The sequence below is a fragment of the Polypterus senegalus genome, chromosome 5 (genome assembly GCF_016835505.1).
Source record: "Polypterus senegalus isolate Bchr_013 chromosome 5, ASM1683550v1, whole genome shotgun sequence".
Lineage (NCBI taxonomy): Eukaryota > Metazoa > Chordata > Cladistia > Polypteriformes > Polypteridae > Polypterus > Polypterus senegalus.
The window spans coordinates 203,187,592-203,201,860 of record NC_053158.1 but is presented as its reverse complement, the minus strand read 5'-3'; the positions used below and the strand labels follow the sequence as shown (position 1 = coordinate 203,201,860).

General features: G+C 42.3%; 1 protein-coding gene across 1 annotated transcript in view; it reads left to right on the top strand.

Moving 5' to 3' along the window:
- LOC120529938 (dynein heavy chain 5, axonemal-like) overlaps positions 1–14,269 on the top strand; it is a 331,615-nt gene that overhangs the window by 185,225 nt on the left and 132,121 nt on the right. The window contains exons 41-46 of the mRNA XM_039754147.1: positions 518–712; positions 1,184–1,318; positions 3,914–4,103; positions 6,949–7,166; positions 7,851–8,162; positions 8,398–8,487. Of these exons, the coding sequence (XP_039610081.1) occupies positions 518–712; positions 1,184–1,318; positions 3,914–4,103; positions 6,949–7,166; positions 7,851–8,162; positions 8,398–8,487 (1,140 nt within the window). The remainder of the gene's footprint in view (positions 1–517; positions 713–1,183; positions 1,319–3,913; positions 4,104–6,948; positions 7,167–7,850; positions 8,163–8,397; positions 8,488–14,269) is intronic.

Below are 14,269 nucleotides of genomic sequence, written 5' to 3'. Positions count from 1 at the left end.
TAACAATGGCCTTGAATTTCCTCCATTTGTACACAATCTATCTGGCTGTGGATTGGTGGAGTCCAAATGCTTTAGAGATGGTTTTGTAACCTTTTCCACCCTGATGAGCATCAACAACTCTTTTTGTGAGGTCCACAGAAATCTCCTTTGTTCATGCCATGATACACTTCCACAAACATGTGTTGTGAAGAGCAGACTTTGATAGATCCTGTTCCTTAAATAACACAGGGTGCCCACTCACACCTGATTGGCATCCCAGTGATTGAAAACACCGGACTCGAATTTCACCTTCAAACTAACTGATCATCCGTGAGGTTCACATACTTCTGCCACTCACAAATATGTAATATTCAATCATTTTCCTTAATAAATAAATGACCAAGTATAATATTTTTGTCTCATTTGTTTAACTAGTTTCTCTTTATCTACTTTTAGGTCATATTTATGCAGAACTATAGAAAATTCTAAAGGGTTCACAAACTTTCAAGCACAACTGTATATATTTATTTATTTACAGAATCCAGGATATGCAGGACGACAAGAGCTGCCAGAAAACCTGAAGATTCAGTTCCGTACCGTTGCAATGATGGTGCCAGACAGAGCCATTATTATGAGGGTCAAATTGGCCAGTGCTGGTTTTCGTGACAATCAGATTCTCAGCAGAAAATTTTACACCTTGTATAAACTCTGTGAAGAGCAGCTTTCTAAACAGGTAGGCTTTGCTCATCATTCCTTCCACTTATCGCCTTATGAATTTGTACAGTTCAGGTTCAGATTGCCTTTATTATCCACAGTCACGTCCACCATTAAAAATAAACAAGTAGGAATGGCAAAAACAGATTACTGGTATTTGTGGCCTCAACGCAATGTCAGATACTAAGTTGCTGGAGACACTTCTTATACTTCTTGATTATAAAATTATACCATTTATGGAATACTTTACTGACATGGAAAATGTAAAATTGTCACTGATATGCAAATATTCATTCAACTCGTCTAAGATTGATATCAAATGAATAAACGAGTCTGCTTACAGAGTGGAGATACAACGATAGGAAAGTAAGTATGTCAGGCACCTCTGACTCCATCAGATGTTGACTGTTTGTAACAATGTCTGCCTAAGCACAACCTCACCAGAATGTCATTGTTATTTGAACCTTATTGCTGATTTCTTACCTGACAGGTCCACTATGACTTTGGTTTGAGAAATATTCTTTCTGTGCTGAGAACCCTTGGAGCTGTGAAGAGGGGGAACCCCAATGAGCCGGAGAAGACAGTCGTAATGAGAGTCCTCCGTGACATGAACCTTTCGAAACTGGTAAAGTGTTTTGAAAAAAAGTTAAATCTTTGGGTGGATTTATGTTAGCAGTCAGGATGATAGCTGAAATAGGGATAATGACAAATCAGATCTCATAAGGTAAAGATTACAAGTCCAGAACACAGGAAGATCAAAGAATCAGAAATGCACAATGTCCATTTGTTAAAAATCTAAATTATTTCAGATATGGTGTTCCCGCCACCACATATCGGAGCTTTTCTGCTACATATAATAGATTTTTCTAGTTCTGGCACATGAAGCAAAATCACATCCTTTATTAGCTAACTGCATTTATTTTAATAAAATATATTAAGTGTTTTTGCACAAGTAAGTTAAGTTTAGTAAGTGAAATTTCCCCTCTATTTATTCTTCAATGACATTTTCTGTGATTCATAATGCGCCATACTTTCTAAATCAGAGACAAGTTAGGACTGTAAGCAGACAAGCATCTCATACCTGTACCCTCTGTTTTAAACAGCAATGTATTTGTAATCCAGGTCAAGGCAGAATGTGGTCTACTGCTGTCATGCTGGAAAATGAGGGGACATCCCTGCAAAAGACATGTTGCTACAAAATTTGTGCATATTTTTCAGCATTAATGGTGCCCTCACAGATGTGAAAGTTAGCCAGCTCATGGGTGCTGACACACCGCAGGCATCATTCTGGACCCCTAATCATCACTTTTACCCATTCACAATCTAATAGCTAATATGTGCTGAACATTAAGGTGCAAAATGGCTGCCCTTGCTTCATCCAGGTGGATGCTACACATTGGCTCCCCATTCTCTATGTAAAAGTCCTTTGAATAGTGAGAAAAGCATTATGTAAATGTTATATCTTCTTCTTCTTCTTCCTTAAAGTTAAAAGGCCTTTCACTCCAGAAGTCCCCATTTTTCAGCTTGGGCATTAATCTCTGTTGGTGTTCACTATCTGCTTATTTTAACATAACATTCACAGACCTCCTTAATACAGTCTGTGGTCACTTGAGGGGTACAGTCCATTCTTCGTCTTCTTCTTCTGCTGCTGCACAGGACTTGTAAATATGATCCTGTTTGGTATCTCTGCTCACAGACTAAAGAGACAACTTCTTCTTCATCTTTCAGCTACTCCTGTTAGGTGGATCACCTGTTTCCATATCTTCCTGCCCTCTTCATCTTACTCCATTACACCCACCACCCTTATTAATGTCGCCTCTCACCACATCGATAAACCTCCACTTAGGCCTTCCTCTTCTCCTCTTACATGCCGGCTCTACCCTTAGCATCCTTCTCCCAATATACCCCTCATCTCTCCTCTGCACATGTCCAAACCAATGCAATCTCGCCTCTCTGACTTTGTCTCCCAACCGTCCAACCTGAGCTGACCCTCTAATGTCCTCATTTCTAATCCTGTCCATCCTCGGCACACCCAATGCAAATCTTAGCATCTTTATCTCTGCCACTCCAGCTCATTTTGTTAGTGCCACCATCTCCAACCCATATAACATAGCTGGTCTGGATGATCAAGGATAGCAATGTTTTTGCAAGAAATTTAATGTTGATTCGCTGTTCGTTTTTTTTTTTACCCGACATTACTGCGGCAACTTGTGGAGCGATTGTTGTACAATTACTGACCAGGTTATTCACAGGATATACCAAGCCAGTTGCCAGTTTGAGAGGGCGTGTAGGAGGGTATATAGTTCTATGATTCACATCCGGCCGACCACTAGACGGTTTTCCAGGAAAGCCCCAAGCCCAGTCCGGTTGTTTTTGTGTCTTACCTCGTATCTCCTAGATGGCCTGTGAATGACTTGGGTTCCCACAGTATGACTCAGTCTCAGATAAGCGATTGAAAATGAAGGGATGAAGGAATTTTGGTAGTTTCTGCTAACTTTGTATAGTAATGGTTTTGCTTAATTCTTTGTTGTATTTTTTGTAGAGTATCCATGGATATTTTAGAAGGCACTTTAAATAAAATGTGTTATTATTTATTATTATTAGTTGATTATTTAAAATTTTTAAAATATCTTCTCTTTATGGGCGGCACTGTGGCGCTGCTGCCTCGCAGTTAGGAGACCAGGGTTCTCTTCGCAGGTCCTCCCTGTGTGGAGTTTGCATGTTCTCCCCGTGTCTGCGTGGGTTTCCTCCCACAATCCAAAGACATGCAGGTTAGGTGGATTGGCAATTCTAAACTGGCCCTAGTGTGTGCTTGGTGTGTTTGTGTGGGTCCTGCGGTGGGTTGGCACCCTGCCCAGGATTGGTTCCTGCCTTGTACCCTGTGTTGGCTGGGATTGGCTCCAGCAGACCCCCGGGACCCTGTGTTCGAATTCAACGGGTTGGAAAATGGATGTACGGATCTTCTCTTTATATCATTTTTATTTGAATACAAATCAAAGTGGTTAAAGTAAATTTACAAATTGATCCTTTTTGTTTCAATTTGCATTTTCAATACTGTCCAACTTTTTTTGCAATGAGGGCTGCAAAATCAGTCCTACAGAACAAGTTTTATTTCACCAGCATGCAATAATTTCAATCATGTAACCTGTTAGTAAACAGACATGTTTTAAAATCCAAATTGCTTTCCCACACTTTCTTATGTTAGATTGTTTCATTTCAGGTGGATGAGGACGAGCCCTTATTCATGAGTCTTATTAATGACCTTTTCCCCGGAATAACTTTGGATAAAGCTGGATACCCAGAGTTGGAGGCCGCCATCCTGAAGCAGACAGAGGTGGCAGGTTTAATTTTTCACCCACCATGGATCCTCAAACTCATTCAACTGTATGAGACTCAACGAGTCCGACATGGTAAATGCCTTGGGAACACCTTGGAGGGAAATTTGGGTTGCATTTTCATTGTGTGTGACGGATAATGCGTAGTTTTATTAAATAGCTTGCTTGCCAAGAAGATTTTTTGTTTAGAATAAACTATCCCTCCAATAATTCCAAGAGACTAAGTGCGTATCTACTTCAACAGAAATGGGATGTGGAATAATTACAAGGCCCTTAACCTGAAAATTACTCCAGGGGCACTGTACAATGGCTGACCCTCCAAAAGTCAAGCAAAAAGACTCTTTCACCGCGGGGAATAATAAACTATATCAAATCAATCAAAATTATAACTTTTTTTTTGATAAACCACCTGTGTAAAAGCTTCAACTAGACTAACAGCTGAGTGCTGCACAGTGTGTGTTTGAACTACCCATAAGCCATTGCAAATGTGTTGCATTACCTCAGCTTCTACCAATTTCAGTTACTGCGGAATTTTCGGGTTGCCTTTTCTTTCAGATTTACCCTCATACATTTTATCCCAGCAACATTATCCCCATTGTCCATCCATTATCCAACCCGCTATATCCTAACTACAGGGTCACAGGGATCTGCTATAAAACAGGGCGCAAGGCAGGAAACAAACCCCAGGCAGGGTGCCAGCCCACTGTGGGGCACACACATCCACATGCCAAGCACACACTAGGGACAATTTAGAATCGCCAATTCACCTTTGGACTGTGGGAGGAAACAGACACTGGGAGAACATGCAGACTCCACGCAGGGAGGACCCAGGAAGCAATTCTTAATAATTCTTTGCATTTATATAGCACTTTTCTCACTACTCAAAGCACTCAGGTTAAGGGCCCAACAGAGCAGAGTCCCTATTGACATTTATGGGATTCGAACCTTTCGATTGCCAGTGCAGATCCCTATCCTCAGCGCCACCACTCCGCCAACTGTGAGGCTGCAGCGCTACCCACTGCGCCACCGTGCCACCCTTATCCCCATTGTGACACTTAATATTCAGAATTATAACACATTTTATTTAATTGAACCTTTCTAGGCACTCACATTACAAGACAAAACCAAAAACAAATAAAAATAAATCTGGAGTGGTCTCCCATCGACTTTCTCGTATACTCAGATATGGGGATGGATATTTGAGGAGTAAACCGCAAGACAATGATTGTTTTTTTATATTATGTACATTAAAGAACCATCAACAACAAAACAAATCAAATTAATAATATATTGTACAATTATTATAAAAGTAAAGTTGAATAAATCGGACTCTGCAGCTGCAGGAATAAAAGGTAAAGTACCACTTCCGGTTAGTAGAAGTAGCCCAAAGGTTGATAGTAATTTGCGTTTTTTACCTAACACTTGTATGCAAAATGTGGTTGACCGAAGTGACACCGTTCTCAAGTTACCGTGTTTACACACACACATACACACAGACATAATTCCAAAAATGGTACTTTCGGACTTAGGGAGGTCCAAAATGTCGAGATTCATCAAAATCTCGAAATTGAATTTTTGGAGCATTCCAATACTTTCCCTATACTTTGTATACGAGAAAGTAAATAAATAAACACATACAGGGAATTTTGTTGGTATTCAGACCCCTTCACTTTTGACTCACTTTGTCGTTTTGTGATTTAAAAGCTGTAATGAGAAAGCCAGATGACATTAGTGTTTTGGGACACCTTGAGGCAAACCCTGTATAACTGAAAAATGATTTTTAAAGAAAACGTGCGTAAAACACAAACTGAGTCTTCTGTGTAGTACAGGTCGACTGCCCAAGATGATGGCTCTTCTGTTGAATACGGCATTCTTGGGGAAGAGCCGGGTCCAGGTGGATGGACCCCGGAAGTGATGTCACAAGTGGAAAGACTGTCTGTCTTCCTTTCTGCAGAGTGAGGAAAAGAGAGATTGTTACCACCGTCTTGATGGAGAATTATTATCGTCCAAGCCGTAAAGGTGTCTCCCATTTGTGTGACAATGGATACATTTGCCATTCTTGCCCATCAATCTAAACTCAATAACTCCATAAAGACAAAGTGAAAACGTTTTTGGAAAGGTTTGCAAATTTATTAAGAAATCTTAGTTCAGTACTTTATAGAAGCCCCTTTGGCAGTAATTTCAGCTGCAAGTGAACTCTTCTTATATGGTTTAGTGATTTGGGCCGTGTTATCGTTATTGTAGCTGTGGCAGTAGAGGGCGCTGTCGCTCCTCCAAACCAGCAGACAATACATCCAGACACCAGGTAAAAGTATCAGAAATAATTTTAATCTTTCCAATACTGTGCACAAAGCACCTCCACCTCCACAATACACAATAATCAATACAATAATATTCAATAATAATCCTCCTCTCAACCCAGCAGCTCTGTCACACTCCCTCCCAACTCCGGCTCAGTCTGCTGGGTTTCTCACAGTCCTTTTCATAGTCCGTGACCCAGAAGAGATTCTGGGTCAAATGAAAACTTCTTCTTTTTCTTTAGCCCTGGAAGTACTTCATTTCTTCTGTCCCCGAGACTAGGGAGTACTTCCGGGCTATAAGAGAAACATCCGTACCTCCCTGCAGCGTCCCCTGGTGGCCCCCATGGTATGGTATCCAGCAGGGCTGTGTAGCCAAACTCCATTGTCCATGATGCTCTGTGGGAACTCCATGTTGCAGGGAGGACTCCATCTAGCGGCCCAGGGGTGTTGGCAGGTATGAACTGCCTGCCATCTCTCACGTAGCCAAGATGGCTCGTCCCGATAAAGGCTGATTTGAAAATACAGAAATTTCAAACAAAAGCAGTGTCAGTAATTGTAACAGACATTGAAAAGCTAAGACATTTCATTCTTTGTAATGCTTGTGATGTGTTTGCTTGAAGGAATGATGACCCTGGGTCCTAGTGGTGCTGGCAAAACAAAGTGCATCCACAGTCTTATGAAGGCCATGACCAATTGTGGGATGCCGCATAAAGAGATGAGAATGAACCCAAAAGCCATCACAGCCTCTCAGATGTTTGGGACTCTAGATGTGGCAACAAACGACTGGACTGATGGCATCTTCTCAACTTTGTGGAGGAAAACCCTTAAATCAAAAAAGGTATTTGGGTATTTTCTTATATAGGCCATGGAATGCAATCCCCCCTCCTTGAGCATGGATGGATGGATGGATGGATGGATGGGTGGAATGCAATCCAGTTCATTGGGAAAAGGGGCAGGGTGGGCCAGCAAAACGGTGTAGTAGGGAGTATGGTGTAGTGGTTAAGTCTTTGAACTTCAAACCCAGATCCCACTGCTGACACCATGTGGCCATGAGCAAGTCACTTGACCTGCCTGTGCTCCAATTGGAAAGCCAAAAAGAAATGTAACCAATTATATCATAAATGTCATAAGTCGCCTTGGATTAAGGTGTCAGACAAATAAGTAAATGTAAAACCAGAAATAAAAAGGTCGCAAAGAACACATTGGATTGGCACCATCAAGGGGAATGAAAGATCTAAAAGAGGACATCAAAGATAGAAACATCTCCAAAAGTCATACATGACTAAATGGATAACTTTAAGTAAACAGCAGAAATCAGCTGTATTTTAATAAATTTAATATGCTTTTTTTTATATAAGGTTGTTCTATTTTCAGTTCTCTTACTTGAAAACATTAATTGCTACAACTACTACAACCTCCAGATTAAAAAAATTAAATGTGAGCTCATATACACAAGATTGTGAGTTGGTGAGGGTGCCATATATGAACAGTTGAAGTTAATAATTCCATTTTCCTTGTTTAGGGTGAGCACATCTGGATAGTTCTGGATGGTCCTGTGGATGCCATTTGGATTGAAAACCTGAACTCCGTCCTGGATGACAATAAGACTCTCACTTTAGCTAATGGTGACCGGATCCCAATGTCACCTAGTTGCAAAATTGTCTTTGAACCGCACAACATCGATAATGCCTCTCCTGCCACGGTCTCTCGAAACGGGATGGTGTTCATGAGTTCTTCAGTTTTGGACTTTAGGCCCATCTTGAAGGCTTGGCTTCAGAAGCTGCCCAACGCACAGTCAGATCCTCTCTGGAACAACTTTAACAATGTATTCCAGGTAAATAAAAATACACAGTCAGCGATGCCGAGAGAGAAATAAACAGGGAATGGGAGGAAGAATTTTGTGTTATCATGGCTTCAGAAACTGGGGAAGACACCCCAGCAGTCAGACAAGGTAACCATTTAAGGTAGTGCTGGGATGCAACCAAGTTGAGTGGGATGAGCAGGGGGCCTCGTTCATCAAGCGCTACCACAGTATTTGACTAATATGCTAATTAATTGCTTTTTTTTAGGATTTAATTAATTTTGTAAATACAGCTGTGTCTCCAAAAATGCAAATTTTGGAATGCATGTACATCAAGCAAGCCATCGACCTCCTGCAGGTGAGCGATTCTTCATTTCAACCTAATCATTTTACTGCCTCTCTTTTAAATAAATGTTTGAAAAGAAAGCATGATAAGAATTTTAAAATGTTGATACAATCTATACATATAAAAAACGATAAAACTGGCAAGTTATTAGTGGTGTAGAATGACGTGATCGACGACCTTAAAAATCTCTCTCTCTCTCTCTCTCTCTCTCTATGCATATATATTCAATGCGATATTGATGAAAAGTTAATTAGAAAAATTGTTTTACTAAAGTTTTACAGTAAAAGTGTAAGTTTAAAAAGTATTTCAAAGCCAAACAGAATGAAAATGTAATACACAACAAATAACTAACACAACATTCATCCATCCAACCATTATCCATCCCGCTGTATCCTAACTACAGGGTCATGGGGGTCTGTTGGAGCCAATTAACAAAACGTTTTCTTTCAATTTATTACGTTTTACTATTTATTAATATGGTTAATTATTTGCTGTAATGTAAAATAGTTAGCTCTATAATGCATATGTAACAATGCCCATGAAAATAACAATCTGTTTAAATTGTACGTCCACTTCCCCATACTCAAGCGCAGATCCGCAAAGTGGCTGGCGCGTACCACCTGCCTGGGGGTTGGTAAGTGAAGCGAGCAGGGGGCAAAGCCCCCTAGTGTGTGTGTGTGTGTGTGTGTATGTGTGTATATATATATACAGTGGAACCTCAAGATACGAGTTTAATCCATTCCAGCACTGAACTTGTATAGCGAATTTCTCGTATCTAGAACAAACTTCTCCATTGAAAATAATGGAAATCCAGTTAATCCGTTCCGCACCCCCAAAAATATCAACATAAAAATCAGTTTTCCTAACAAATAACACTGATAAATAATATATACAAGTGGAACCTTGGTTTGCAAGTAACTTGGTTTACGAGTGTTTTGCAAGACGAGCTAACTTTTTTAATTAAATTTGACTTGATAAAACGAGTGATGTCTTGCAATACAAGTAGTATGGATACACTTTGTCTGCTGAACATCATGTGAGCATAACTGAGCTGATGGTTCTTCTCTCTCGTGCGCATTTCTCTCTCCTTATCTCTCTCGCTTGCTCGCGCACGTGTCTCTCTCTCTCTCTCTCCTTATCTCGCTCGCTCGTGCGCGCCTCTCTCTCTCTCTCTCTCTCATTATCTCGCTCTCTCTCTCTCTCTCCCCTCTTGAGGGCAATCGTCTCCTATTCTCCGTCTGCATGTCCGCGATATTTTTGGATACGCTTATACAGCGAACTGCTACAGCGAAACAATGAAATCACAAGCGCACAAACACGTAGATCCTCACTCTACGGGAGGACAAGGAACACTGAGTGAGCTGACGGGCTGGCAGCGTCAGCTTGGGTGAATCCCCGAGTCGAGGCGGATCAGGAAACGCGTCTCGCATAACCACAGCCTGGCTCGTGGCTCTTTACGCGAGCCAATGCTCGTATTTAGATCCGAATTTCTCGCTCATACTTTCCTCTTATCTTGAATTTCTCGTATACAGAGGTGATCGTATCTAGAGGTTCCACTATATATATATATATATATATATATATATATATATATATACACACACAAATATATATATATATATATATATATATATATATATATATATATATAGATTGTGGAGGACATGCCGGCTTCGTGCTCCGGCCCTCACCCCAGGCCGCCAGGAGGAGCTCTCCGACAGCAGGATCGTGCCCGAAGTTCCAGCAGGGCCTTATGGACTATGTAGTGTTTTTACACAGCCCTGCTGGATACCTTGGAGACCACCGGGAGTCGCTGTAGGGGGGCTCATGGGCTCTTGTGTGCCCCATAACCGGGAGTACGTCACGGTCATGTGACAGGATGGAACGACGTACTCCCGGGTTGAAGAAAAGGACTGTTTACCCTGACCCGGAAGTAATAAAGAACTATGGGCTTAATTGGAAAGGAACACCTCCGGGTCAGGGGCTATAAAGGGACGATGCCTCAGTCTAGACGCTGAGCTGTGCTGGGTGGGAGAGGAGCAAAGTGTCTGGGCGAGGAGGAGAGAGAATATTTGGTTTATTGTTGTTTTGTATGAGTAGTGTGGAAGGTGCTTGGTGCACATTGGTGGAAGACGAAAATAAAGAGTCTTGGATTTTTAACGGGTGTCTGGAGTTGTACCTTAGGGTTCAATGGAAGCACTAGCACCCCCTACTGCCACAAGATATATATAGATATTGATATATATTTTTATTTGTAGTTGGAGATCCACAAAGGGAGAGAATGAAACCTTATCATACAGTAGTTTTTATTCTTGAGCTTTCAGCTCCTGCCAGGAGCTATCATCAGAGGATAATGATTAGACATACAAGAATCAAGGCAATATATAGCAAAATTAGGTGTAATGAGGTGAGGTTAGGGGGATGTTGGTCATAAAGTTTTATTTATTATGAGGATGTTCTTCTTCATAAGTTTGCATATGCTGGGTTCATGTCCAAATGTCTGTTAATGGCGTTTTCGTTTGATAGCCAAGATTCAGCCAGCTCTCTGGCACTTTTAGTACTGGCCTTAAATCTTACTTGTACATTGTCCCAGTTAAATGTATGTCCGGTTGAATTTTGGCTATAAACATTCAAACTGTATCACAAACCTTTGCTTCCATATATATATATATATATACAGTATGTATGTATATATATATATATATATATATATATATATATATATATATATATATATATATATATATATATATATATATATATACACTCACCTAAAGGATTATTAGGAACACCTGTTCAATTTCTCATTAATGCAATTATCTAATCAACCAATCACATGGCAGTTGCTTCAATGCATTTCGGGGTGTGGTCCTGGTCCTGAACTCCAAACTGAATGTCAGAATGGGAAAGAAAGGTGATTTAAGCAATTTTGAGTGTGGCATGGTTGTTGGTGCCAGGCGGGCGGTCTGAGTATTTCACAATCTGCTCAGTTACTGGGATTTTCACGCACAACCATTTCTAGGGTTTAAAAAGAATGGTGTGAAAAGGGAAAAACATCCAGTATGCAGCAGTCCTGTGGCCGAAAATGCCTTGTTGATGCTAGAGGTCAGAGGAGAATGAATGGGTGTGGTGTTATGGGTCCACAGCTCGTGGAGAAAAGGCCATTGATTTTAAATAAATAATCACCGCACCGAGGCGGCCGTGAGGGGCGATGAGGGGGCGATGTTGCGAGGCAGTCGTCGATGTGGGCGTTTCTCACCGTGTGCACAGGTGAGGAACTGCCCACATTCGTGATTGCTCCCGTGGCTAATGCTGCAGCTGTGATGGCCCCTTACGTTTTAAAAGAAGCGCAAGTCGGTTGGGGAGAGAGAGAGAGAATCGATTAGGAGAAAGAAACGTTCGGGAATAGTGTAAGAACGATCGGAGAAAGGAAAGGAGAGGACGGAGGTTACCGGGAGCAGGAGAGGAAGCAGGTGGTGGAGAGAGAGCGAGCCGCGAAGAGCGAGCGGACGTGCGAGCGAATGAGCGCTCGTGGACAGCTGCATGGAAGCTGGGTGTTAGGCCGACACCCACGTGTTTGTGTTGATGTCGCTCCCGCTGAGCGAGCAGGTAGCGGGAGTGACTAAGGTGAAAGCGACGAGCGCAGAAGGCCGCAGAAAGGCAGCGGAAGTCGGGAGGCTTGGAGTGGCAGTCCTTGGTGTGAGCGTCCTGGAGACCAAGGAGTCCAAGTCTCGAGGCTGGGATGAGAGCCAAACCGAAGCCAGGGATCGGAGGTCTCCAGTCTTGCGTGTGTTTGAGGAGGGCAGCTGTAGAGAGCGTCTTGCCTGCTGCTTGGCCCATACGGGATAAGCAGGTGAGACGCATACAGAAAAGCACCGGATTTGTTTTTTGTTTTAAAGACTGTTTCCAAGAGAAGATTTTAACCTCCGATTTTAAGGATTGTTTTTTTCTACATATTAGTTTTACTCCACGTTCTTTTTATGGATTATTTATTTAATGAATTTGAAACTGCACTATTTATGGAACACTGTTTTTGTTGACTGTTTTAATAAAAGCACTTTTGTACTTTCAACCATCCCCTTGCTCAGATGCTCAATTTGCCTCCATTGACTGGCTCACTCGGTTTCATTATCGACGGTGTTGGGTTCAAGGGTTCCCAAACAGCCATGGGAGTGTGGAGCCAGAACCCACATCGTCACAATGGGCCGACTGATTCAAGCTGATAGAAGAGCAACTTTGACTGAAATAACCACTCGTTACAACCGAGGTATGCAGCAAAGCATTTGTGAAGCCACAACACGCACAACCTTGAGGCGGATGGGCTACAACAGCAGAAGACCCACCAGGTACCACTCATCTCCACTACAAATAGGAAAAAGAGGCTACAATTTGCACGAGCTCACCAAAATTGGACAGTTGAAGACTGGAAAAATGTTGCCTGGTCTGATGAGTCTCGATTTCTGTTGAGACATTCAAATGGTAGAGTCAGAATTTGGCGTAAACAGAATGAGAACATGGATCCATCATGCCTTGTTACCACTGTGCAGGCTGGTGGTGGTGGTGTAATGGTGTGGGGGATGTTTTCTTGGCACACTTTAGGCCCCTTAGTGCCAATTGGGCATCGTTTAAATGCCACGGGCTACCTGAGCATTGTTTCTGACCATGTCCATCCCTTCATGACCACCATGTACCCATCCTCTGATGGCTACTTCCAGCAGGATAATGCACCATGTCACAAAGCTCGAATCATTTCAAATTGGTTTCTTGAACATGACAATGAGTTCACTGTACTAAAATGGCCCCCACAGTCAGCAGATCTCAACCCAATAGAGCATCTTTGGGATGTGGTGGAACGGGAGCTTCGTGCCCTGGATGTGCATCCCAGAAATCTCCATCAACTGCAAGATGCTATCCTATCAATATGGGCCAGCGATTCTAAAGAATACTTTCAGCACCTTGTTGAATCAATGCCACGTAGAATTAAGGCAGTTCTGAAGGCGAAAGGGGGTCAAACACCGTATTAGTATGGTGGTCCTAATAATCCTTTAGGTGAGTGTATATATACTGTGTGGAGGATGGCCGGCTGTTTATCCCGGCCAATACCCCCAAGTCGCCAGGTGGAGCCCTCCTTGCAGCATGGAGGTCCCCAGAAGACCAGCATGGCATCATGGACAATGGAGTTTTTATGCACCGCCCTGCTGGATGCCATGGGGGCCACGAGAGGGAGCTGCAGGGAGGACCGAAGAGTTCTTCGTGCCCTATGACCCGGAAGTTCGTCATCGGAAGAGCGACGGGCTTCCGGGGTGAGAAAAAGCATTGTTTACCCTGACCCGGAAGGAATAAGGACTTGTGGACTGTTGGGCAGGAACACCGCCGGGTCAGGGAGTATAAAAGGACTGTGGGAGCTCCCAGACAATGAGCTGAGTTGGGAGGCAGGGTGGCTAAGCGTCTGGGAGTGGAGGATTTGTTATTGGTATTTGATTGTTTATTGAGAATTGTGGAGAGGAGCGTGCTTTGTGCACTTTATTATTATAATAAATCCTATGATTGGACTTTTATCTGGTGTTTGACGTGTGGTCCGAGGGTACAAGGGTGCGAGAAAAACCCGTAAACTGTCACAACTGCTCAAAAGAATTAAAGGAACACTTTTTAATCAGAGTATAGCATAAAGTCAATGAAACTTATGGGATATTAATCTGGTCAGTTAAGTAGCAGAGGGGGTTGTTAATCAGTTTCAGCTGCTGTGGTGTTAATGAAATTAACAACAGATGCACTAGAGGGGCAACAATGAGAT